This window comes from Emydura macquarii, unplaced genomic scaffold (genome assembly GCF_026122565.2).
Source record: "Emydura macquarii macquarii isolate MOO-44397 ecotype Brisbane River unplaced genomic scaffold, CSIRO-AGI_Emac_v2 contig_3305, whole genome shotgun sequence".
Lineage (NCBI taxonomy): Eukaryota > Metazoa > Chordata > Testudines > Chelidae > Emydura > Emydura macquarii.
This window is the reverse complement of record NW_027133442.1, coordinates 7,652,397-7,675,558: the sequence shown is the minus strand read 5'-3', so window position 1 is coordinate 7,675,558 and position 23,162 is coordinate 7,652,397. Positions and strand designations below refer to the sequence as shown.

Genomic DNA, 23,162 nt, shown 5'->3' with positions numbered 1-23,162 from the left:
AATTTGTTTCCCTTAGACTTGCTTCTTGTGGGCTCTTACCTACCAATTCTTTGAGTTTGCTAACAGCTGCCTTCTTGAAGTCCATTGACTTTATTCTGCTGTTTTCCCTCCTACCATTCCTTAGAATCATGAACTCTATCTATTCATGATCACTTTGACCCAAGCTGCCTCCCACCTTCAAATTCTCAACCAGTTCCTCCCTATTTGTCAGAATCCAGTCTAGGACAGCTTCTCCCCTAGTTATTTTCTCCACCTTCTGTAATAAAAGTTGTGTCCAGCGCATTCCAAGAACTTGTTGGATCATTTGTGCCCCGCTGTATTATTTTCCCCTCAGCTGTCTGTGTAGTTGAAGTCCCCCATCACCATTAAGATCTGGTCTACCCTACAGACCTATATCAGTATAACTGAGTCACTTGGCATGTCAAAAAATCTCCTGCCACCATAGTTGCCATATTTCAGGAAGGTGGATTAACTACAACAAAGGGCGAGCTCTCTCCTGTCATTTTAGAGCATTTTCATTAAAGCACTACAGTGGTGCAGCTGCACTGATGCAGTGTTTTAAGTGTAGGTATGCCCTAAGTCTTGTGCTTTTGTTAGTTTTAAAAAAGCTTCGTCCACCTCTTTTTCCTGGTTAGGTGGTCGCTTGTAGACCCCCTGCTATGACATCACCCTTATATTTTACTCCTTTTATTCTTTCCCAGAGACTTTCAACGTCTGTGATATCCTCAATCTCAGTGTTAGTGTATATGTGTTTGATAGACAAGGCAACACATCCTCCCTTTTTCTCCCTGCTTGTCCTTCCTGAACAAGCCATACCTGTCTATACCAATACTCCAGTCACGTGAATGATCCCACCAAGTCACTGTGATGTTAATGACGTCAGTGTGATTATTCACTAATATTTCTAGTTCTTTCCTGGGTATTCCCCACGTCTGGCATTAGCATACAGGCATCTAAGAACCCAGCAGTCCTGACTCCAACCTCCCCCCCCGCACCCTACCCACTAGACCCCTCTCCCTTCCTAGAGCTGGGGATGGACCCTACGCAGCAGTGCTTGAGCAACATCTAAGGTGAGTGACGGCGGGTCTCCTGCTAGGCTCCAGCTGGTCTCTGCTGCTCTGTGAACCAACTGGCTACAGATGAAACGCTCAGGATTGCCCCACTTTTCAGCACCTCTAGCTGAGCTGGGAGCGGCTTATGCAGTGCCTCAGACCGCCCGGAGGAGGGGAGCCGCTGCAGGGAGAAACTACAGCCCCGCGGTGGAGCTCGCCCAGCCCTGACTGTGAGGGGAGGGCGCCTCTCACTGAGCCCCCACCCCTGCCTCCTGCCCAGACCCAGTGACCCTGCCGCTGGCCGCAGGAGCTGGTGGTGCAAAGATCCGTAGGTTTCGGGGCACGTGCTAACGAGCCCCCCCCCATGCCGTGGCTCTCTTCTCGGGGGAGGGGGAGAGAGGCCGCTGCTGAGTGAAAGGGGCCGCGCTCGCAGACCCCCAAATCGGGCGATTCCTCGAGGAATCAGGAACTAGAGCAAGGAGGGGACGGAATAAGGCAGGGACCTTCCTGTTCCCAGCCACCCCCACCGCCCGCCCGGCCGGCTGGCTGGCTGGCAGCTGGCAGGGACACACAAAGAGCCCGTGCCTCAGGGGCCAGTGTCCCCGGCCCCGCGGGGGGATCGCCCCGGCCGGGCGGGGAGCGGGGCGCCGGGGAGACCCCGAGACTCGCAGCCAGAGGCGGCCCCGGGGAGGGAGAGAGAGAAACAGCAGCCGAGGCAGGAAATCGCCGCCTGGAGGAAGCGGCCGCGGTGAGGAGGGGGCCGGAGCCGGAGCCGCAGGGGGGCGGGATCGGGGAGACGCCCCCGCCCTGGGCAGCCCGCGGAGCTTTGGGCAGCTGAGCCCAGCCAGGTCTGGGGTGGCGGGGCGGGGCTGCTGATGGGAACCATGCTAAGCCCCGGGAAGATCTTAAAGGGACAAGTGAGGGGGCACAGGAGCCGGGGGCCCCTGGGAGCCGGTTGCAATCCCCCTCCCCCAGCACAGCTCCCCCTTGGCACGTGGCCCTCAAGTTCCAGCTGGACATTTTTAGGGGAGCTTTGTTTTAATGAAATGATGCCCTCGGACCTTTAATGAATGGGGCAGAACTGGTACCCAAGGGTCCAGGGGATGGGGTGGGTCACATCCGGCTTTTAATCTCCTCACCCTTTGGCTGTCCAGGCACCCATGGTTTCTGCGTTGATGGCATTAGTCCTCTGGAATTGACATTGTGTGTGGGGGTCGGGGCTGGAGAGGGCCCAGGTGGAGGTTTGAGCCCCCAGGGGGATGGTTTGAGATGAATGCCTGAGCTGGGAGCTGCAGCTCAATGACTTTAACAGCTACCCCGTCGTCATTAGGTTTCAGAGTTGACGCGCCCATGGCGAAGTGTGGAGGCAATCCGTGCATTTTCAGGGCAAGTCTCCACTACAAAATGAAGTTACGATGATTGATGGCCCCCACAGTAATTGATTCGGTTTCCTGAGGCTGGCGGTGTGCATCCCCACTAGGAGTGCTTGCACCGATTTAATTGCCGTTGTGGGGTGGTTTCCAAAAGAAAGCAGTGGTTGATGTAAGCAACAGCGTCTACACTGACACTGCGGCGACCTACCTACATCGACTTAAGCACTGCACCTCTTGCGGAGGTGGAGTGAAGTCCATGTAGTGGGCGAGTTACGTCAGTGGGAGCCACATTTTAGTGTAGCCGTTTACAGAGTTAGGTCGACGTAAGCTGCCTCCAAGTATTCAACTCAGGCTCTCTGCAGACACAGGCAGATGTTGGATCATGTCTTCCAGATTTCCTGTGTGCATGTCAGAGCTAGAAACGTTTTTTCCCCTTAGTGAAAACTCCGGTTCTGCTGCCAGTTGTGCATTCTGGGCACTGAATGCATCATGCCAATCTCTGGTTTCATCTCTATGCTATGCCTAGCCTATCTCAATTCAGAAGTGATTAAATGAAGGGGAGCTGGGGCAGCTGTAGAGCTGGGGCATGAAAGTGGAATCAGCTGGGACTAAAGCATCATCCTATGGTTGTAAATTGTCGTAATGCCAAGTATCAGGCTCAGGGGTGTTGAGTGATGGTGATGCAATGATAAGGTCCTATCTTAATTAAGCTCTTGGTTAAGGGTCCCTCTGGAAGTAAGGTGCTAACAGTGGATGAGAAGGGAAAACCTACAGATGTGTTTGAATTCAGCAACTTCCTCCACATGACTGGGATCATGCCTGGCCCTGCAGCAGGATTCCCTGACCTTGCTGTGATCTCCCGGATGGAGCGAAGGGAAGAGCCGTGTGCCCCGGATCCTCAGGGTGATGATGAAAGAGAGATCCCAAGAGGCGCCTGCACAGGTGAGGAATGAGAGAGACTGGCTCAGAGATTGTCTGGGAGTGAAGGTGAAAATTGGGAGCCCCCCCCCCCCGGTTCTGTTTTACACTCCCCATCCCTTTTTCATTCCCCCTACCCTTTTTGCCCTCCCCCATCCCTTTTACTGTGTGAGCCATGAGCAACATCCCTAGCTGTGGGGAGGAAGCGGGGTATTGGGGCTCCAACTTTGGCAACCTGTGGGGTCAGCTGCCTCTCCTCTCACATGCCCCAGTGCTCAGCATTGCCTCTTTCTGCTCCCCCCCCCATGAGTGGTGGGGAACCCCACTGAGAACCCTACAATCTCTCCAGCAGCATCTCCCTGAGCAATGACCCCCAGTTCTGTTTCCATAGAGATGGGATGGGGAGCTATGGAAGAGTGTAGGCCCCATCTCTCTGGTTACTGGGGGGGCAGGTGTTCTAGGCCCCCATCTCTAAGGTATGGGCAGGCCAGGGAAACTTGTACGCTAGGCCTTGTCTCTGTGGTAATGGGGGGGCAGGTGGGGTGACTCACACTTGAGGCCCCATCTCTATGGACACGGATGGTGCCTTAGAGCAGGGCCAGCTCTGCCCCAGCTGCCCAGGCCTGTACCAGCCCTGGCATCTCTCTGGGCACAGCCCGATCTGCCCTACCAGGGGGAGAGTCTCTTTGCTGAAGGTCAGCTGTGATAGTTCTAAGACAGCCGGGTTCACAGGGCCCCAGCACATAAGGGCGGAGCCAGGGAGGAGAAACCCAGGGGGGTTGTGGTCTCTGGGCAGTAGCAGAACCCCGCACATACCCATCAGCTACTGGGCCTGGGTGGGGGTGTGTGTCTTCCATTCAGGGGCCAAGCAGGCCAGATCCCACTCTGAGTTGGCAGGGCAGCAGCTGTGGCTCTCCTATGGCAGTCAGGCCACTGGGGCAGACGTGGCTTCTCTTCTCCCTTCTTGTGAAGGGTTGGGGGGGGGATTTGCTTCCTGCCCATCAGGTGTTCTGCTCCCTTTGCTGCCCCCCGCCCCTCCTACACAGGGAAGGAGCCCTGTCTGGATTCTCTCTCTCTCCCGCAGCAGGCGCCAGGAGCAAGGAGAAAGATCCCCTGCGGGAAGGGCCACTGGGAGCCGAGCCACACGGGAGCCCCAAGCAAGTAGATGGCCGGCCCGACTGGGAGACCGTGTGCGAGAGCCCTCTGCAGGAGATCCTGGTGCACCAGCGCGCCCACATGGGTGAGAAGCCCTACAAATGTCCCGAGTGCGGGAAGAGCTTCCACCAGAGCTCCCACCTCATCCGGCACCAGCGCATCCACACCGGGGAGCGCCCCTACAAGTGCGGCGAGTGCGGCAAGGCCTTCAGCCAGAGCTCGCTGCTGACGCGCCACCAGCGCACCCACACGGGGGAGAGACCCTACAAATGCCCCGACTGTGGGAAGAGCTTCAGCCGCGGCTCGAACCTCAGCCAGCACCAGCGCATCCACACCGGGGAGCGGCCCTACAAGTGCACCGAGTGCGGGAAGAGCTTCACGCTCAGCTCCCACCTGATCCGCCACCAGCGCACGCACACGGGCGAGCGGCCCTACAAGTGCAGCGAGTGCGGCAAGGCCTTCGCCGAGAGCTCCCACCTGCGCCAGCACTGCCGCACCCACCGCTGCGAGCCACCCTACAAGTGTCCCGACTGCGGCCGGGCCTTCGCCCTGAGCCTGGACTTCGTGCAGCACGTGCGGGAGCACACGGAGCGCCGGCCCTACCGCTGCGGAGCCTGCGGGCGCTGCTTCCCCCTCAACTCAGCCCTTGCGCAGCACCGCAAAAGCCACCACCGCCCCCCGGCTACCCCCAAGGCCCACCCGTGCGGGGTGTGCGGTAAGGTTTTCGGCAAGAGTTCGCACCTGGTGACCCACCGGCGGGTGCACACAGGGGAGAAGCCCTTTGCCTGCGCCGAGTGCGGGCGCGGCTTCAGCCAGAGTGCTGACCTGGCGAAGCACCGGCGCACCCACACAGGTGAACGGCCCTACCGCTGTCCCGAGTGCGGCAAGAGCTTCAGCGTCTCCTCCACCCTGGTCAAGCACCAGCGCAGCCACAAGGGGGAGCGGCCCTACCCCTGCACCGAGTGCGGCAAACGCTTCAGCCAGAGCTCCAACCTCATGCAGCACCAGCGCAGCCACCGCGGGCACCGGCCCTACCACTGCACTGAGTGTGGCAAGGCCTTCGCCCAGAGCTCGGCCCTCCTGCAGCATCACCGCACCCACACCGGCGAGAAGCCCTTTGCCTGCCTGCAGTGCGGCAAAGCCTTCAGCCTCAGCTCCAACCTGCGCCAGCACCGGCGCACGCACCGTGCAGACGCCGGCCCTGCCTGGGGAGGGGCTGGCCCGCTTGTACACATCCAGAAATACCTCAGCTGAATAGGAGAGGACACGGGAACCCCAAGGGGGGGGGGGGGGAGGTCCCTGGGAGAAGAGTGAATTTGTGCTGGGAAGGGGCTGGGAACCAGGACTCCTGAATTCCGTGGGCAGGGAGTAGGGTCTAGTGGGTTGGAGGAGCCGGGAGTAAGAACACTTGGGTGCTACACCAGCTCTGAAAGGGGGGTGGGGTCTAGTGGTGAGAGCAAGAGAGGCCAGGAGACAGGACTCCTGGGTCCTACCCCCAGCTCTGGCACTTGCTTTTGTGCTCTTGAGTCTTTTTCCCCTGTCTGTGCCTCAGGTGTCTCATCTGGGAAATGGGGCCGGCACTGCTGGCCTTCCTTCGGGATCTGGGGCTGAAAAGCATCAACGGGTGCTATGTATGACAAAGAAGCTCATCTGAAGAGGATGGTATCAGAAGGAGGGTGGGGGCGTGTATGTTCTGGGGGGCGTTATTTAGAATTCATGTAGCGGGTGGTTAGTTGTTAACGTGAGGAGTAGGTTTCGGTCAAGATGGGGACTTAGTGGAAGAAGTGGTTTGGGGGGAATGTTGGAGAAAGGAGGATTGGTTTCTCCCTGGTGCCCTGGGAATTCTGGCCCTGCTGGAGGTGGGGCCCTCTCCTGTTTCCCCACCCCTCACACAGAAGGGATCATTAACCCCTGCAGGCCCATCCTATCTCCTGATGTCTTTGCCCGTCCTGGGGCAACCATCCCTTCACTCTCCAGAATCTCACTGGCTCTGGACCCTGCTCTCTGCTCCTTCCCCTCTCTCAGGAGTCAGGGGGTTCAGGAGCTGTGGGGGGGTGTGTGAGAGACTTCTGGGTACCAGAAGGGCTGCTCCCTGAGAGGCTGGACAAATGGACATGCCCAGACGGGGCAGCCTGTCTCCTTCTCCTCAGCAGTGTCTCCAGCGCCTGGCTACTCTCTTCACAGTGCATGAAGCTGCTAGTTCAGGAGCTCAACGACACCCGGGAACATCCCCTCCTGGGCCTGGAGCAGCCAGAGAGGTTCCCAGACGTCTGTGTGACTGCAGCCCAAACTCCTCATTCCCAGCAGGTGCCCGGATCCTGCTCCCCTGCTGGATTTTGTGACCGACTGAGTCTCTGTTGTGTTAGCAAGTTGTATCTGTAGGAAATAAACTCCCTTCCCCTGTGATTTGCCTCCCCCCATGTCTGTGCTGAGGACCCCATCTGGGGGAGTCAGAATGACCCTGGACATATTGTTTTGCTTGCAGGGAAGCTCAGAAGCTGCTTGGGCTCCCAGAGGAGCCAGGAGGCTCCCAGTTTTGTGGTGGGGGCCAGATTGTTCTGACAGAGATCCCTGGGAGACCCCCCTCCAGGATGTTAAATCATAGCCACTTGTGGGACATCTTCCCCCGATCCAGTATAAAACCTTCTCTGGGATTTTAAACCATAGAGACCCCTAGCAGCTCCACCAGCATGTAAACCCCCTCCGGGACTCCGAATCATAGAGACCTTGCCAGTCCTCCCACAGTGTAATCCCTTCAGGACTCTAAATCCTAGCAACCTGCAGGTGACCTCCCAGACTCCTTCAGGACTCCAAACCCTCGAGACGCTGGGACGACATCCCAGAGTGTAACCCCTGCAGGAAACAAAATAATGGAGACTCCCCGGACATACTCGTAGACTGGAACATGCTCCTAGAGCAGTATTTTTCAGTGACTGGTCTGTGGACCGGCGCTGGTCCCTGATAGCTCCCAGACTCAGTTTAGGAAGGCAGCAATCCGGTCTGTGGTATCAAAAAGATGGAGAAACACGGCTGTAGATAAGGACTGGTGCTAGCCCATTGGAGGCCCTAAGCAGGAATATCCCCCCTCCCCGACCATACTAAAACAGGCAAGTTCTTATCATAAAAAATGAGTGCGTGCACACACACCCAGATATCCTAAGCAATTGCTTAGTCTGCTTATGCCTAGCCCTGGCTCTGCCCTAGATCCTAATTCCCCAACCCATAACCATAGAGCTATGGGTAGTAACGGCTAGATCGGTTCTACATAGGTGGTCACACTAACCATATTCCTATGGCTAAAGGCAGGTGGAGAAAACTGTCTCTATGGTTATTAGACTCCTTGAGGGTGCCTGGCAGACTAACCATAGAGACCCTGCCCTAAAGTTTCACCCAGGTGGCCTGCAGCCATAGACAATGCTAGTGCACTGGATGACATGATAGAGTGGACCAATGCTGGCAGCCACTCCAGCTATGGCCTCAGGCTGGCTGTGGGGATCAGTGTTCTATGGTCATGGAGCCCATGGTGGAGTGGGGGGAAGGGGCTGGTCCTGGAGGAAAACATGGGTGAGCAGAGCCAAACAGAAATGAGGAGAGGGAAAAGGGAATCTATAGTATGCAAATAACTAAATGCATATTAACCAAATATGTAAATTGCTATTGCATACTTTCACGAGATGTCTGGATCTCTGGTCCCCTAGATATGGGTGTGGGTTTTCCTCCAGAGTGCCCTGGGTAGAGAAGGCCCTTCCCCCAGAGGTTACATCCATAGGGGAGGAATGCCCTCCCTCATACACGCTTTGTCTGCCTCCTGCTGAGGTTTAGCAGGGTGCTTCCCCATCATAGAAGATTAGGATTGGAAGGGACACCAGGAGGACATCTAATCCAACCCCCTGCTCAAAGCAGGACTAACCCCAACTAAATCATCCCAGGCAGAGCTTTGTCAAGCCCAGCCTTAAAAACGTCTGGAGATTCCACCACCTCCCTGAGTAACCCATTCTAGTGCTTCACCATCCTCCCAATAACATTTTTTCCTAATATCCAACCTAGACCACCCCCATGGCAACTTGAGACCATTGCTCCTTGTTCTGTCATCCACTACCACTGAGAACAGCCTAGCTCCATCTCCCTGGAACCCCCCTTCAGGTAGTTGAAGAATGCTATCAATTCCCCCCCTCACTCTTCTCTTCTGCAGACTAAATAAGCCCAGTTCCCTCAGCCTCGCCTCATAAGTCTTGTGCTCCAGCCCCCTAATCAATTTTGTTGCCCTTCGCTGGACTCATTCCAATATGTCCACATCCTTTTTGTAGTGCGGGACCCAAAACTGGACACAATACTCCAAATGCAGCCTCACCAATGCCGAATAGAGGGGAATAATCACTTCCCTCGATCTGCTGGCAATGCTCCTCCTAATGCAGCCCCAATATGCCATTAGCCTTCTTGGCAACCAGGGCACACTGCTGACTCATATCCAGCTTCTTATCCACTGTAACCCCCAGGTCCTTTTCTGCAGAACTGCTGCCTAACCAGTCAGTCCCAGTCTGTAGCTGTGCATGGGATTCTTCCGTCCTTACAGCAGGACTCTGCACTTGTCCTTGTTGAACCTCATTAGATTTATTTTGGCCCAATCCTCCAATTTGCCTAGATCACTCTGTATCCTATCCCTATCCTCCAGGATATCTACCACTCCCCTTAGCTTAGTGTCATTTGCAAACTTGCTGAGGGTGCAATCACCCTCCAGGCCATTAATGAAGATGTTGAACAAAACCAGCCCCAGCACCAACCCCTGGGGCACTCCACTTGTTACTGGCTGCCACCTAGACATTGAGCCATTGATTGCTACCCACTAAGCCCAATGATCCAGCCAGCTTCCTAACCACCTTATAGTCCATTCATCCAACCCATACTTCTTTAACTTGCGGGCAAGAATACTGTGGGAGCCCGTATCAAAAGCTTTGCTAAAGTCAAGGTACATCACATCCACTGCTTTCCCCACATCCACAGAGCCAGTCATTTCATCATAGAAGGCAATCAGGTTGGTCAGGCATGACTTGCCCTTGGCAAATCCATGCTGACTGTTCCTGATCACCTTCGTCTCCTCCAAGTGCCTCAAAATAGACTCCTTGAGGACCTGCTCCATGATTTTTCTGGGAACTGAAGTGAGGCTGTAGTTTCCTGAATCCTCCTTCTTCCCTGTTTTGAAGATGGGCACTATATTTGCCTTTTTCCAGTTGTCTGGGACCTCCCCGATCGCCACAAGTTTTTCAAAGGTAATGGCCAATGGCTCTGCAATCACATCAGCCTGATTATGCGTCAAACACTCTCAACGAAAGAGGCTCTAGTAGTGCATTATGCAACCAGTAGAGGGGCAGCAGCCCTTAGAGGGGAAAGGTCCCATGTCCCATTTCCCACCATTGAGCTAGGCAGTCCCCCTGCCCTGGGGCTGGATCAGAGCTGGTGCCCCTGATGCTTTGGACAGTCACTTTGCTCTCACTTCTGCCTCCCGTCCCGGAGTGACCCTGCCCAGCTCCATCTGGGACAGAGATTTACAGCTCCCCAACCCATCATGAATATGCAAGAGGAGGTGGATCTGAACTCTCCACCCTGCGTGCCCCAAAGAACTTAAATGTCCAGCCCTGCCCATGATGCATTGCGAAGGGAAACTACATTTCCCAGAGTCCTTTGCAAAGGGGACAGAACTAAAAGTGGGACAGGATCCCAGCCCTCTCCTGTTCCCACCCCTTTCGTTCCTGCACAGACTCGCAGAGCGGCAGGTGCTGGAGCCTGAGTGGGAACCCTTCCCTTGTGGTTCCAGGCGCTGGTGAGGTGCAAGGGGCTGGCTGTGTGTGTCTCCCGGGAGGAGTGGAGGTTCCAGGGAGAAGGGCAGCGGCAGCTCTGCAGGGACGTCATGCAGGCGAATGACCAGACTCTGATCTCGCTGGGTGAGGAGCTGCTGCCCCTCGGGGATCAGGAGCTGGGCGGCTCTGAAGTGCCTAGAGCACTTTCAGCTCAGGACTCTTTCCCTTAACCCCTCCGATTTCTAGGGGATCAGCCCGGCAGCCTCCAGGCCCGGCAGCACAGAGACTCTCACCCCACAATGCAGATCCTGTCTCCCCCCCCTGCAGAGAGCCGAGCTGGGGTTAAAATCAGGGCGTGCTCCCTGCCCTGAGTGCTGGGGGGAGAGTTCACCCAGCGCCGTCCCGCCTGTTTCCATCCCCTGAGCTGGATCACCTGACCCCGACCCAGCCGCGATCTCCTGGATGGAGCGAGGGGACGAGCCGAGGGACCCGGATCTCCAGGGCGCCGGGGAAAGAGACATCCCTGGAGGCGCCCGCACAGGTGAGGAATGAGCAACCCCAGCTCAGGGACTGGCCGGGAGTGAAGAGGAAAAGCTGGGATCCCAGCACAGCCAGCGGGAGCCCCGCACCCAGCTCGGTCTCCTCTCGCTCAGTAGCGTCCCCAGCAGGTCCCTGTCCTCATGGCAGGCATCACTCCCTGCTCCCACCCCTGGCAGGAGCCCTCTCCCAGCCTTTCTCTAGGGGCTCAGCTGGGATGTTGGGGGCAGACCCAGCCCATCCTCTCCCCTCCGGGGAAGGGTTTTGGGGGATTTGCTTCCTGTCCATCAGGTTTTTCTGCTCAGCGACAAACCCCTTTGCCACTCCTTCTTTCCCCATGCGTAGAACAAGGCCCTGCTGGATTTTCTCTCTCTCTCCCAGCAGGTGCCAGGACAGAGGAGAGCCACCAGCAGGCAGAGTCTGTGGGAGTGGAGCCATTTGGGACGTCCCAGAGCCCCGAGCAGGGGCAGAGTCAGGGTGCAGCAGGCCGGCCCTACCAGTGCCCTGAGTGCGGGAAGAGCTTTGCCCGCAGCACCCTCCTGATCCGGCACCAACGGATCCACACGGGCGAGAAGCCCTACAAGTGCGGGGAATGCGGGAAGAGCTTCTACCAGAGCTCCAACCTGGCGCAGCACTGGCGCACCCACACCGAGGAGAAACCTTACGGCTGCCCTGACTGTGGGCGCGGCTTCCGCCACAACGCCCACCTGGCGCAACACCGGCGCACCCACACTGGCGAGCGCCCCTTCCCCTGCCCCCAGTGCGGCAAGGCCTTCAGCCAGCGCTCCAACCTGCTGCAGCACCGGCGCACCCACACTGGCGAGCGCCCCTTCGTCTGCACCCAGTGCGGGAAGGGCTTCGGCGACAGCTCCAACCTGCTGCAACACCTGCGCACCCACACGGCAGAGAGACCCTATCCGTGCCCAGAGTGCGGGCGCAGCTTCCGCCATGGCAAGCACCTGACCCAGCACCGCTCTCTGCACACGGGCCAGAAATCCCACCGCTGCCCGGACTGCGGGAAGGGCTTCAACTGGAGCTCCCACCTTGCCCAGCACCGGCGTGTCCACACAGGCGAGCGGCCCTACCAGTGCTCCCAGTGCGGGAAAGCGTTCACCCAGAGATCCAACCTGCTGCAGCACCAGGCCCTCCACCGCCCTGCCCCAGGCCTGGCTGAGCAGATGCAGATGAGCCATGTGGCTTAGGGACTGCCGGGGTCAGACGTCATGCCGGAGAGGGGGGAGACCTGCCCCTCAGCAAACATTGGGATGCCTGGGGTTAGAGGTCAGACCCTGTCAGACACCAGGGACTCCCCCACAGCATGGACAGCTCAACTGGACTCCACATGGACATGTTGCGAAGAGATGGGGGGCATGGACTGAACAGGCTCCCTGGGGGGAGTTATTTGCTGGAGAGGGGAGCAGGGGACTTTATTAATAAAGGGTGTAAAGTAAGTACGCTTGTGTGTGTGTGTACGCTTGTGTGTGTGTGCATGTGTGTGCATCGCTTCCACTTGCTGGAGAGAATCGGGGCTATGTGTGTGGATCCCTGCTGTCCCCTAGTGCAGTGATTCTCAATGTGGGGCTAGGCAGAGGTCTTCCAGGGAGTACATCAGCTCAGCTAGATATTTGCCTACATTTACAACAGACCGCATCAAAAGCACTAGCGAAGTCAGTACAAACTAAAGTTCCACAGTCACTGATGTGTTTATACTGCTCTGTGTACTATACACTGAAATACAAGTACAATATTTATATTCCAATTGGTTTATTTTGTAATTATATGGTAGCAATGAGAAAGTGAGTAATTTTTAGTGGGCTGTGACACTTTTGCTTTTTTATGTCTGATTTTTGCAAGCAAGTAGTTTGCAAGTGAGGTGAAACTTGGGGGTGCACGAGACAAATCAGACTCCTGAAAGGGGTCCAGTAGTTGGGAAAGGTTGAGAATCACTGCCTAGTGGCGTAAATGAGCTCAGCTACCCGTGCAACTTTGTATCTAAGTGAGAATACCAGATGTTTTTCCCCTCTCACAAAACCCTCCTGGCCATTTCACCATCAATCTGCTTGAAATCCAGATGGCGAGCACAACAGCTTTTATCCTAGAGGAAATACCAGCCCCAAGGAAGGACAAAATCCAGCTGCTGGCGAGGAAGAAAGCACTGTCTGCACCCTGTGCCACAGCCCACCCAGAGCCAGGGATCGACCCTCCAAATCCTGGCATCCATCCCCTGCTCTAATCCACTAAATCCTGCTCCCCTCCCAGAGCCAGGGATTGAACACAGCACTCTTCCCCAGAGTGCTAAAGACACGAGTTCAGAGCAGCTGCATGCCTCTTCCAGAGGCACTGGGGCTTTCACAGAGTGGGAGGCCCTGGAGCCATCTAGCTCCGTTTCCAGGGTGGTGAGAGATATGCAAATCTCCCCTCCCAACCTGTTAACTCCCTGAGTAATTTTGGATCTGGTCTGTTTTTCAGTGTAATGTGGTAACGACTGGGAATTGGCCCCTTGGCTGAAATCAGTCACCCTACGTGCTGGCTTTTCTGGTATGCTCCTCATACAACACAACAGAGGCCCGGATCTCAGTCGGTGACTGTGCAGCGCCTGGCACAATGGGGGCCCTGATCTTGGTTGGGGTTTGACTGAAGTGGGGGCAGAGGTGAGGGACCCAGCTGGGGGAGTATTTTGTTGGCGTGGGGGCTGAGGGACCCAGCTGAGTGTCCAGTGCAGCCTAGATAAGCAGTGAAACACATGCCCCTCCAGCTAATAGCAATTGAAGAATCCTCTCTGCCCCATCTCAGGGGCCTCTAACCATTCCCTGTGGGCTGGCACCTGTGCTTTCATACATGCAACGCCTCCCTCTGGCAGCTGGCCTGTGTAGTGGATAACAACCCACTGCTGCTACCAGCAAAGGGGTGACTCCATTCAGAGCTGATGGGCATGGGCAGTCGTCCCGAAAGGATAACAACCTGCTGCTGCTGCTGCTTGGCTCAAAGAGGAGAGAGCTGGGCTGGGCTGTCCTCTCCTCCCGAAAGCTTTGAATTCATTAGTGCTGGTGGCTCTGCACAGGGGCCTGCTCTACATGGAAGATAACAGTTTGCTATGGCTGTCTGCAAGTGGCATTACTGCACCTCAAGTGGCAGTGTGTTGTGATGTGGAAGGGAAGGCCCTGGGATAAACCCCAGTGAGGGCTGTTCTGCTGTGTGCTGGCAGCCCTTGCAGATGTTAGGGGGATGCTCAGCGCTGCTGCCAATGGGGTGCCGCTGATTAGCAGCCACATAACCCACATGGACCTCAGGTTGCTGGCTCTGTTGGGGGCAGGTTTGTACAGCTTCAAGCGTGGCCCCTGCACATCCTGGAGGCTCAGCACCCTGGCTGTCTGCTGGGGAGGGGGATAACTCCCTATCCCCATACACTGCCCCTTGTATCCCCCTACACCCCCATCTCTCTCTATCCCCATACACCCCTCGGTATCTCTCTCCAGCTATCCCCTCCTCCTCCCACCACCACACCGCCCCTCTCCCACAAACCTGCCCCAGGGACCCAGCATGCGGCGGGACTGGAGCGAGAATCCGGCTCTGCACACACCCATCCAGCCCCCAGGCTGGGGCGCTCCCGACAGGGACTACATCCCCCACAATGCGCTGCGCGAGGAGTGGCGCTGTGTGTACTACACGTCCCACAATGCCCTGCTCCGGGGAACTGCGGGGCGGTTTACAACTCCGCTACGTGGCGCGGAGGACTTGGAGTTCGTGCCGCCTGCCCGGCCGCGTGGGGGCGAGTGGCGCTGCTCCCGGCCCTCTGCCCAGGTAGGTGCGGGGAGCCGGGGCCCCGGGGTCTGTCCCGGCCTGGGAGGGGAGCGGGGCCGGGCAGCCGGGCTGCGGGGGTGTGTGTGTGTGTGTAAGCAAGCGCCACTCATCGACCCCCCCATCAGTGGATTTGTCGCTGTGACGTGTGCAGGCAGTCTGGTACACGGGAGGCGTCTGTCACATGCAGGCTGCACACCGCGTGTAACACACACACAGCATGTAATACACAGTGTAATGCACACGTCACAGGCACACACAGCATGTAACGCTCACATGTAGTGTAACATGCACACGCACACAGTGCAACACACACTGTAACGTGCACACACAGAGTGTGTCATACAGAGCGTAATGCGCGCACGCAGAGCAACACATACAGCATATGACATGCATGCACACAAAATGTGTAGCAAACACACACTAATGCATGCACTGAGTGTAACACACACATAGGCTGCGCACACACACACACACACACACACTGTAGCATGCCCATGGAATGTAAAACACTGACTGTATGTGCACACAGTGTAACACTGTGAGCATGTGTAGACTTTGCATTACACTGTGTTTGTGTGCTGTGTGTATATATTTGACATTGTGTGTGTGTGCAGTCAGTACGCTGTGTTCTCTTCTCATGCCCATGCACTCCTGCTCCCCTCCTGTCTAGTCCCTCTTTCCTCAACCCCTGCTCCGGCCATGCCAAGCCTGGGGGTGCAGCCCCTCTGCACGGAGCAGTACGGCTCCCGCGGTGCCCAGTACTACCTACCTTCACCTGACGGGTGCCTGAGCTGTGTGGGGGATGAGCCAGGACGCGTGGGATGGCGCTCGCTAAGAGAGATCTTCATGGTGAGATGGGAGGGTCAGGGACTAGGCGGCAGGTTGCCCTGTGGAGGTCAGAGGGCAAAGATGGGGAGCGCATGGGCAAGCCGGGGGGCTGATGGGTAATTCAGAGGAGGGCAGGGGAAAGGGGGTTCAGAAGTCAGAGGGGTATATTGGGGGGACATGAGGGATCAGGGTAGGGGGCACAGATTGGGAAGGGGGCTCAGCCAGGATGCATCTGAGTGGGGAGGGGTCAGAGATTATGGAAGTGAGCTGAGGGTGATAAGGGGAGTAGAGGGAGGGAAATGAGAGGAAGGCAGATTGGGAGGTTCAGAGGTACTTGTGAGGGGGGGGAGGGCGGGGCATGCTGGTGACTGGGTGGGGACGTCAGGGAGTGCTGTGTGGTCTCTGACTCCTAGGGACAAAGGTCCTTGTTCTGCTCACCCCTGCCCCCCCTTTTCTCCACTGTAGTCCGTGTTTCTGCCCCAGGGGTACCCCGAGAGCGTGAGCCAGGATTACCTACGCTACCAGATATGGGACACCGTACAGGTGAGGCGCTGAAGAGAGGGAGACCTACCCCAGATCTGGGGGAGGAGGAGACCCTGGGGGGATGAGGGGATCCAGCCCCAGACTTCGGAGATTGCAGGTGCACTGGGGGTTAAGAGAACCCAGCTCCAGCCCTGAAGGTATTGGGTGACCCCTGTTGCTTAGCAGTGGGATTTGGGAGGTCAGAGTGCAGTGGGGTGCTGCCCAGCCTCCCTCTTTATGGTACTGGGGTGTGTGGGGGACTGGCTGAGAGCAAAAGGGTGTGATGGGAGTAATGGCAGGCACTGGGAAGCCAGGGATCGGGAAATGTTGGCCAGGGTACCCACCCCTTCAGTGGTGCCCCAGGAGTCACTGCCTCCCCTGTTTTCCCCAGGCCTTTGCCAGCAGCATCACAGGGGCGCTGGCCACACAGGCTGTGCTGAAGGGTGTGGGCGTGGGGGACCACACTTCGACTGTCACTGCAGCAACAGTCACCTGGATACTCAAAGGTGAGACACAACCTCCTGAATCTCCCTGACCCATCCTGCCCTGGGGACACTCCCCCCCCCCCCCCACACTCAAAATCCCTACCTGCAATCCCACAATCGAAGAAGGCCATACTGGTTAAAAACTGACCTGTTTTAGCGGGGAAGTGAAGACATCTATAAAAAAGTATAAAAATAACACACAATGAATGGAAGAAAGGGGAACCTGATAACAATGATTGTCAATCAGAAGCTAGGAGTTGCAGAAAAATGATAAAGGAAACAAAGAGACACAAGGAGACATCTATGGCCAGCAGAGTTAAGGACAGCAAGAAGGAGTTTTCTAAGTATATTAGGAAGAAAAAGAATTGTGACAGTGGTATTGGTCCATGATGGCATCAAAATAATAGAATTAACAATAATAGTGCAGAAAAGGCAGAAGTGTTCAATAAATGTTTTTGTTCTGTGTCTGGGGAAAAACAGATGATGTAGTCATATCATATAATAACACTTTTTCCATTCCACTAGTATCACTGAAGGATGTTAAACAGCAGCTAGTAAAGTTAGACATTTTAAAATCAGCAGGTCCAGATAACTTGCATCAAAGAGTTTTAAAAGAGCTGGCTGAGAAGCTCTCTGGACCATTAATGCTGATTTTCAATAAGCCTTGGAGCACTGGAGAAATTCCAGAAGAGTGGACAACAACTAATGTGTCAATATTTTAAAAGGATAAACCGGATGACCTGGGTAATTAATGGCCTGTCAGCCTGATATTGACTCCAGCCAAGATCATGGATCAGCTAATACGGGACTCCATTAATGAAGCATTAAAGGAGGCTAATATAATTCATGTCAATCTGTATGGATTTATGGAAAATAGGTCCTGTCAAACTAACTTGCTCACTTTGTTTTGGATAAGATTACAAGTTTGATAAAGGTAACAGTGTTGATGTAATACGTTTAGACTTCTGTAAGACTTTTCACTTGGTACCACATAACATTTTGATTAAAAAACTAGAATGATATAAAATGAACATGGCCCACATTAAATGGATTGAAAACTGGCTAACAGATAGATCTCAGAATGTGCCTGTGAATGGGGAATCACCACTGATTGGGTGTGTTGCTAGTGGCATGCTGCAGAGGTTGGTTTCTGGCCCTTTGCTTTTAAAATTTGCATGAATGACTTGCCAGAAAACATAAAGTCATCGCTCAGGACACAAAGTATGGGGAGTGGTAAATAAAAAAGAAGACAGGTCACTGATGCAGAGTGATCTGTCATGCTCTGTTGAGCTGGGCTCAGGGAAACAATATGCGTTTTAATATGACTAAATATATGCGTATAGGAACAAAGAATGTCGCCTACAATTATGGGCTGGGGGACTCTATCCTGAGAAGCAGTGACTGAAAAAGATTTGGAGTTCCTGGTGGAGAATCAGCTGAATGTGAGCTCCCAGTGTGACACGGTGGCCAAAAGAAGTAATGTGATCCTGGGATGCGTAAACAGGAATCTTGAGTAGGAGGAGAGAGGTTATTTTACCTCTGGATTTGGCACTGGTGTGACCGCTGCTGGAATACTGTGTCCAGTTCTGGAACCCACAATTCACCACGAATGTCAATCAATTCGAGAGGGTCAGAGAAGAGTCACAAGGATGATTAAAGGATTAGAAAACTTGCCTTATAGTGACAGACTCAAGGAGCTCCATCTAATTGGTTTAACAAAGAGAAGGTTAAGAGGTGACTTGACCACAGTCTATAAGTACCTCCATGGGGAACGAGTATTTAATAATGGACTCTTCAGTCAAGCAGAGAAAGGTCTAACATGATCCAGCAGCTGGAAGTTGAAGCTAGATAAATTCAGACTGGAAATAAGGGTGAATATTTCAACAGCGAGATGAATGAAGCATTGGAACAATTTGCCGAGGGTTGTGGTAGATTCTCCATCACAGGCAATTTTTAAATCAAGTTTAGATGTTTTTCTAAAAGCTCTGATCTAGGAATGATTCTGGGGCTGTTCTCTGGCCTGTGTTACACAGGAGCTCAGCCTAGATGGTCACAATGGTCCCTTCTGGCCTTGGAATCAATTAATCTGTGAATCCATCCCAGCCTGGGACTCCCCCAGACCCGAATTCCCCTCCCTGACGCATGCCAGCCTGGGAATCCCCCCACTCCCTCACTAACCCTGATACTGCCCCCCAGACTCCTCTGAGCCCCCCATTAGCCCTGCAGGAGCTGCCATTTCCCTATCCTTCCTGACACCCCTCTTGGTCTCTCCTGCAGATGGGACGGGGATGCTTGGCCGGATCCTTTTTGCCTGGATGAAGGGGTGAGTTGCACACGCCGTGAAGTGGGGAGCACAGGAGGGGGAGGTTTCTGGGTCACCGGCGCTGGCGAGGTTATCGCATGGTCACCCTTCTTTCCCTCCCCTGCAGGAGCAAACTGGACTGTGATGCCAAGCAGTGGAGGTGAGTGAGGAAAGGACCTGCCCCCACCCCTTTCCCAGGACATCTCTCCCCCCCCAAACTCCGGTGCGCCCTTCATCCCAATGCCCGCTTCTCTGGGACGCCTCTCACCCTGACTGGCCTGGGCTGATTCCTGCTTACTGACCATTACACGATCTTTGACCTCTGAACCTTAAATGTGTTGGTCTTGCCCTCTCCACGTGATTGGACGATTCTCCCCTCTGACCCTCTCGTGGCCTGAGCCCTCTGATCCCAATTTAGGAAACATTTGACCTCTAAGCCTCTCAAGTGACCCTCCCTCTCTGACCTCCCATTGGACGTTTCTCCTCTGAGCCCCCGTTATGTGATCTTCACGTTCTGACCTTCCATTGGGCAACGCTTGCCTTGTGACTGCACTGTGTGACCTTTGCCCTCTGAGCCCCATTGAATGAACCTTGACTTTTGACCTGTATTGAGCAATACGTGCACTTTGACCCTGACCCCTTGGTGACCTTCACCCTTTGAACCTCATGGTGCGATTCTCAATCTCAGACCCCATTGAGTGCCCTCTGACCTCTCCCATGGTGACCCTTCACCCTAACCATCAGCGGGCAGTCCTGAACCTCTGACCCCTGTTTAGTGCCCAGTGTCCTCAGAACCCCAATAGGTGACACATGACCTCTAACCCTGCCATGCCCCACCAGCCCTACCCCTTGTGCCCTGCAGGCTCTTCGCAGATGGGCTCAATGACCTGGCCATCTTCATGGAGATCTTGGCCCCTGCCTTCCCAGCATGCTTCACTCTCATTGTGTGCATCAGTGGCTTCTTCAAGGTAAGGGGAGAAGGGTTGGCGTGTGTGTTGGTGGGTTGGCCTGAGAGGGTTTGGTGTGTGAGGAAGGGGATTGGTGAAAGGGGTTGACATAGGGAATTGGTAGGGGGTTGGAACTGGGACAAAGGGTCGGCGTCAGAGCCGCATGGACTGCAGAAGTTCCATTTCACAGAGGATTTTTCATTGTGCTTTTGAAATTTGGCTGCTTTATAAATCAGAGCCAGTCTCCAACCATTTTGATATTCTCCATGAAGGAAAATTCCAAAAACACTTTCACTGCTGATCATTGGAAACGTTTTGCTTCAATTTCAGCTCTTTCTGCTTACATAATACAGAGCGTGCTTGATAATGAGTCCTATAGACGAGAGAATTCTATGGCAATCGAGAATATGAAATAACTTTCCTTTGGATTGTTTTTATTTTATTTTCCAAATGAAAAATCAGGGCGTCATCAGAACATTTTTTCTTTTTTTTCCTGGATGAAATTCTGGTGGACCCACCCCGATTTCATCAGAACCACACATTCCAGGGGATAGGGCTCTGTCTAAGTCTCTCACCAACTCTCATTAACATGAGCCCTGCACTCCCCACCATAACCCCTCTCCTCTCTCTCTCTGCCCCAGTGCATCGTGGGAGTGGCTGGAGGTGCTACCCGGGCGGCTCTCACCATGCACCAGGCCCGGCGGGACAACATGGCGGACGTCTCGGCCAAGGACGGGAGCCAGGTGGGATCTTGCTTGGGGGTTGTGGCCAATATTAAAAGGCACCCACAATGCAGTGGGGCAGGGGTGTTCCAGGGGGCAGAGGGAACAGGCACCACCAGAATGCAGCAGGGCAGAAATGCCCCAGGAGGGGGTACCTACCCCACCACTGCACATGCCCTCACTCACTCCTCTCACCCCCAGGAGACCCTGGTGAATTTAGCCGGCCTGCTTGTCAGCCTCCTCCTCATCCCCCTCGTTGCCGACAGGCTCCAGTGAGTGGCCCCCAACCTCCTGGGAGTTTGTGTGGGGGGGCCCTGGGATAGTACAAGTATTGGGGGGGTAGGGTAGGAGGGGATTGTGGGAAGTGCTGCAGGGGATTGTGGGAAGGATTGTGGGAGGAGGAGGGGCTGGTAGGGGATTGTGGGAAGGGTTAGGGGAGGTGCAGGGGGTCATGGGAGGCGAAGCAGGGGGTTGTGGGAAGGATTGTGGGAGGAGCAAGGGTTGGTGGGGGATTGTGGGGAGGGTTAGGGGATTGTGGGAGACACAGGTGATTATGTGTTTGGCTGGCCCAGCCTCTGTCTCTGACCCCTGTGTCCCCCAGGCTCACCTATGCCCTCTATAGTCTATTCACGGCTCTACACCTCTACGCCAACTACCGGGCTGTGCGCGCCGTCTGCATGGAGACGCTCAATCGGGCCCGGCTGCGCCTCGCCCTGCACCACTTCCTGTGCCAGGGCTGGGTACCCACGCCCACCCACGTCAACCCCCAGGAACCCCTGCTGCCAGGTGACCATGGGGCGGATGAGGATACGGGAGTGTGGGGAGGAAGAGGAGAACCCCAGCATGGGCAGAGGCAGAGATCAATTCCACCTAGAGGGAAAAGACCTTATCTCCCCATCCCTGTCCCAAATCAGCCAGGTCCCCGTCCTGGGGCTGGATTTTAGCAAGCGCCCCCTAGAGGGGAAAGGCCCCATGTCCCATCCCCCCCCATACCCAACTGACCAGACTCTTTGCTCCCCACCTCTCTGCAGAATTCCAGCGGCATCTCGGGATAATTCTGGGTGCCCCACTTCACATGCTGGTCTCCAGGTGGGTAACAGAGGTAAACTTATCCCTCATACCTCCCCAGGGATTGCACCCTGGGCCCAGCCAGCACAAGTCCCTAGGGAGTCCCCTTGGCACATTTATTCCAGTTGCTGTTCCTGCTCATAGAAACCTGTGTGTCTTTGGTCGATCTTCTCCCTTGTAACATCTTGTGGTGGGGAGTTCCAGAGGCTAAACTAGTCTGTTCAATTCATAGTGATTGTCTCCTTTGTGTATTCTTTCCCTCTGTCTACCCCGCAGCGTAGCTGAGTTCCAGCAGGCCTGCAAGGGCAACTCGAGGAGCTATTTGATCGCTCTGAACCGAAAAGCTGGTGAGGAGGGACTGGGAGGGGGAATGAGACCCAGGGGTCTGGGATGGCCATGCAGGGCACTAACCAAAAGGGGGAGAGACCAGGACGTGGAATGGAACCCAAGTGTCTGACACGGCAGCCGTAGGTTGGAGAGACCAGGGTGGGTTTGACCCAGGTGTCCGGGATGGCAGCCGCAGTGGGCCGAGAATGGGTGAGGAAATGGGACCCAGGTGTCCAGGATGGCAGTGCAGTGAGATGGTGCGGGACACCCTGCTGTGCCCTCCCCACAGGCACCGTGGCCGTGGCCCTGGCCCGTGGGACGAACAGTGTGGACACCATCCAGGCCTGTGCCCACGCCCTGCTGCTGGAGGCCCTGCTGTGCCAGACCCTGCCCCTGGGTGCTGTGGAGGGAGAGATGCTCCAGGAGCTGCAAAGGCAGCTGCGTGGAGGTGAGGAGTGGGGCAGGGGGCCAGGCTGCATCAGGGGGTCGGGGCAACCAGATGCCTCCTGTGCCTGATCCAGGGGGGGTCACCCAGGGGTTTCCCAGCACCTATCCTTCATCCTCAGCCGGCTCTGTTCTGTCTTTCAGCTCCGGACAGGGAGACCTGGGCGGTGCTAACGGAAACGCACCAGCTGCTGGACAGGTTCTTCCCCCAGTTCCTGTCAGGTAACTGGGGTGTCTGTGCACTCAGCCCCCAGGGCCCACATAGCTCCCCCTGCTGGAGAACATCCCCACCCATGGTCCCGACCTCTGCAATGCTCTGCACCATGGGGAGAGTGCTCCCCGCTGCGGAGACCCCACCCCCCATCCTCTCATCACTGGGGCCTTCCCCATTGGCCCCTGCCCTGGGAGGATCGGAGAGACACCCCCACCCACTGCATTCCCAGCCCTGGGGTATCCCTTAGTGCCCCCTGCCCCACAGAGAGCACCCCCTACTGGGGAAACAAACACACCCTCCCTTGGCCCTGGGCTGGTCTGTCTCTTGCAGGGCTGGTCTCGGCGGGCTGGGTCACGGATCGGAACCTGCTTGGAGCAGAGGAGTGGCGCCTGGATTGGACCCCAAAGGACAAGAAAGTCCTGTAGACCCCACCACCCCCAGTGTCGGTACCGATCCCAACAAGACCAAAACGTTCTGTGCCTTAGCGGGCTTTATGCCAGTGAGCGGACTGGGACCTGTGACCGAAGGACGCGGATTCACTCCATCTCCCTGTGGGACTGGAGCTAGATGCTGTGACTTCAACTTGCCTTGCACCCCTGTACTGCTTGGGAATAAAGTTTATATATATATACACATAGACATGGGGTCTTTCCCTGCTAGGGGGACCAGCTG

At 55.6% G+C, this 23,162-nt stretch overlaps 3 protein-coding genes across 7 annotated transcripts in view; 2 read left to right on the top strand and 1 right to left on the bottom strand.

Moving 5' to 3' along the window:
• Nucleotides 1-23,162, bottom strand: part of LOC137143264 (zinc finger protein 436-like) — a 604,313-nt gene that overhangs the window by 280,286 nt on the left and 300,865 nt on the right. The window lies entirely within an intron of this gene.
• LOC137143275 (zinc finger protein ZFP2-like) lies at nucleotides 955-12,415 on the top strand. 3 transcript variants are annotated; one of them, XM_067532988.1, is made up of 4 exons: nucleotides 1,221-1,800; nucleotides 3,148-3,367; nucleotides 4,428-5,684; nucleotides 11,317-12,415. In XM_067532988.1, exons 2-4 carry the CDS (start codon nucleotides 3,229-3,231, stop codon nucleotides 12,030-12,032), a joined length of 2,112 nt encoding a protein of 703 aa, XP_067389089.1. In that variant the 5' UTR covers nucleotides 1,221-1,800; nucleotides 3,148-3,228; the 3' UTR covers nucleotides 12,033-12,415. The 3 variants fall into 3 exon arrangements, with proteins under 3 accessions (XP_067389086.1, XP_067389089.1, XP_067389087.1); XM_067532985.1 differs by lacking the exons at nucleotides 1,221-1,800; nucleotides 11,317-12,415 and adding an exon at nucleotides 955-1,070 and having other exon boundaries at nucleotides 4,428-7,248; XM_067532986.1 differs by lacking the exon at nucleotides 11,317-12,415 and having other exon boundaries at nucleotides 4,431-7,248.
• On the top strand, nucleotides 14,535-23,120 carry RUSF1 (RUS family member 1). Of its 3 annotated transcripts, XM_067532993.1 has the most exons (15): nucleotides 14,535-14,631; nucleotides 15,302-15,480; nucleotides 15,925-16,002; nucleotides 16,373-16,487; nucleotides 18,744-18,789; nucleotides 18,896-18,928; nucleotides 19,631-19,736; nucleotides 20,357-20,458; nucleotides 20,639-20,709; nucleotides 21,039-21,223; nucleotides 21,469-21,526; nucleotides 21,782-21,852; nucleotides 22,122-22,280; nucleotides 22,421-22,498; nucleotides 22,821-23,120. In XM_067532993.1, the coding sequence occupies exons 2-15, from the start codon at nucleotides 15,331-15,333 to the stop codon at nucleotides 22,913-22,915; spliced, it is 1,347 nt and encodes a 448-aa protein (XP_067389094.1). In that variant the 5' UTR covers nucleotides 14,535-14,631; nucleotides 15,302-15,330; the 3' UTR covers nucleotides 22,916-23,120. The 3 variants fall into 3 exon arrangements, with proteins under 3 accessions (XP_067389094.1, XP_067389095.1, XP_067389096.1); XM_067532994.1 differs by lacking the exon at nucleotides 21,469-21,526 and having other exon boundaries at nucleotides 21,787-21,852; XM_067532995.1 differs by lacking the exon at nucleotides 15,302-15,480 and having other exon boundaries at nucleotides 14,551-14,631.

Coding starts and splice junctions, on each gene's coding strand:
- RUSF1 (XM_067532993.1), top strand. CDS start 15,331: ATGCCAAGCCTGGGGGTGCAGCCCCTCTGCACGGAGCAGTACGGCTCC. Junction 15,481..15,924: donor CGCTAAGAGAGATCTTCATG/GTGAGATGGGAG, acceptor TCTCCACTGTAG/TCCGTGTTTCTGCCCCAGGG. Junction 22,499..22,820: donor CTTCCCCCAGTTCCTGTCAG/GTAACTGGGGTG, acceptor TGTCTCTTGCAG/GGCTGGTCTCGGCGGGCTGG.
- LOC137143275 (XM_067532988.1), top strand. CDS start 3,229: ATGACTGGGATCATGCCTGGCCCTGCAGCAGGATTCCCTGACCTTGCT. Junction 3,368..4,427: donor CCCAAGAGGCGCCTGCACAG/GTGAGGAATGAG, acceptor TCTCTCCCGCAG/CAGGCGCCAGGAGCAAGGAG. Junction 5,685..11,316: donor CCAGCACCGGCGCACGCACC/GTGCAGACGCCG, acceptor AGGGTGCAGCAG/GCCGGCCCTACCAGTGCCCT.